Source organism: Acyrthosiphon pisum, unplaced genomic scaffold (genome assembly GCF_005508785.2).
Source record: "Acyrthosiphon pisum isolate AL4f unplaced genomic scaffold, pea_aphid_22Mar2018_4r6ur Scaffold_437;HRSCAF=872, whole genome shotgun sequence".
NCBI classification, from domain to species: domain Eukaryota; kingdom Metazoa; phylum Arthropoda; class Insecta; order Hemiptera; family Aphididae; genus Acyrthosiphon; species Acyrthosiphon pisum.
The window spans coordinates 1,558-2,972 of NW_021773911.1; the positions used below are offsets into that span (position 1 = coordinate 1,558).

Here is a 1,415-nt window from a genome sequence, read left to right on the forward strand (position 1 = left end):
TACTTAACATAATATATATAATGTATTGCCCACATAAAACATCCATTCAGAAGTACAAATAGTTGTCATGTATTTTGAAATACTTTATTATATTTTGGTAATTAAACAGTTGTTAATATAATCACAAATTAATTAAATTATTTTACTAGATCAAGTATACCATATGACATAATGTGCTACACACAGTTATTGATGTCAAATAATGTACACTGACTTGTGTGTAGTAATGTTTATTAAAATTTAAACACAATTAATTCAATAATTCACAAATAATTGAACACTGATACAATTAACACATTATATTAAATTTAAATATTTGAAAAAATAAGAAATACAATAAAGATATAATATTGATTTTATTGAAAATGTCTTATTCTAATTGCCAATCATTTACTGACAGTGATCCAAGAAAAAGGAGTTTATTAAGGTTATCACCTGTTAACCTATTACGACTATCAGTCATAACTTGACCTGCTTTAGAAAAAAGACGTTCCAAAGGTTCAGAAGTAGCTACCATTCCTAAATAAAGATCTACAATTTTTTTTAAATGAGGATAAATGTGTCCATGAATATCCCAAAAACTTAAAACATTATCAGTTAATGGCACTGTCGGTTGGTTTAAGTAATGCTTAAGATCTGTAGGCATTTCGTTGACATTTAAGCTTGGTTCAGCTAAGGCTTTTTTTGACACTAACTGTTTATTTACTGCCCATAAGCTATCAGGGTCATCTTCAGAAGAACTTTCATTATGTGAACTGGTTTCATTGGAGTCAGTTCTAAGTTCTAAATTTTTTTTTTTTAATTGCATTGATGGATTTTGAAGAAGCCACTGCACTATTGGAATGTAAGGTTTTAAAACGGGGATCAAGAATTGTGGCTATGGAAAGAATTTCCACATACTCTACTCTACCAAATCTGGTTTGTAAATTGTTACTTAAATTCGATTTTAAAGCCGAAGCAACAACACCATTCACTTCTACTGATTCAATTTTTTTTATCAAGCAATGCATCAATGGGATAATTTTACTACCTGTTATATATTTTTGGGCACATAATTCTTTAGTAGCAGCTTCGAAAGGTTTTAGTAGATGCATGATTTCTTTAGCAATAAACAGCTCAGAACCAGTTAGGTTAGGTTAGGTTAGGTTATGGTAGGACCTTTAGGGAACTTCACGATAATAGATGCTACATGGTCAGAACAATTAATAAACCTGTCTAACATATAATACACAGAATTCCACCTTGTTGAAACTGATTGCTTTAATTTAAATGCACAGACTTTAAGTGGGCCACTGGACCGGGACCGTTTCCACTTGAGATTGCTACTTCTGAACCGAAGAGGCCCGCAGTCCTTTCAAGACTTAAGGACGGTGGACGGGGTCGTTCACGAAACATTCACCGCGGCTGCGGTTGCA

General features: G+C 32.2%; 1 protein-coding gene across 1 annotated transcript; it reads right to left on the reverse strand.

Annotated features, from left to right (window-relative positions):
* Positions 1–370: 370 nt before the first annotated feature.
* LOC103311032 (zinc finger BED domain-containing protein 4-like) lies at positions 371–1,094 on the reverse strand. Its single transcript, XM_008190560.1, has 2 exons — positions 911–1,094; positions 371–834 (listed from the first exon to the last, which is right to left on the reverse strand). The coding sequence occupies exons 1-2, from the start codon at positions 1,092–1,094 to the stop codon at positions 371–373; spliced, it is 648 nt and encodes a 215-aa protein (XP_008188782.1).
* Positions 1,095–1,415: the final 321 nt, after the last annotated feature.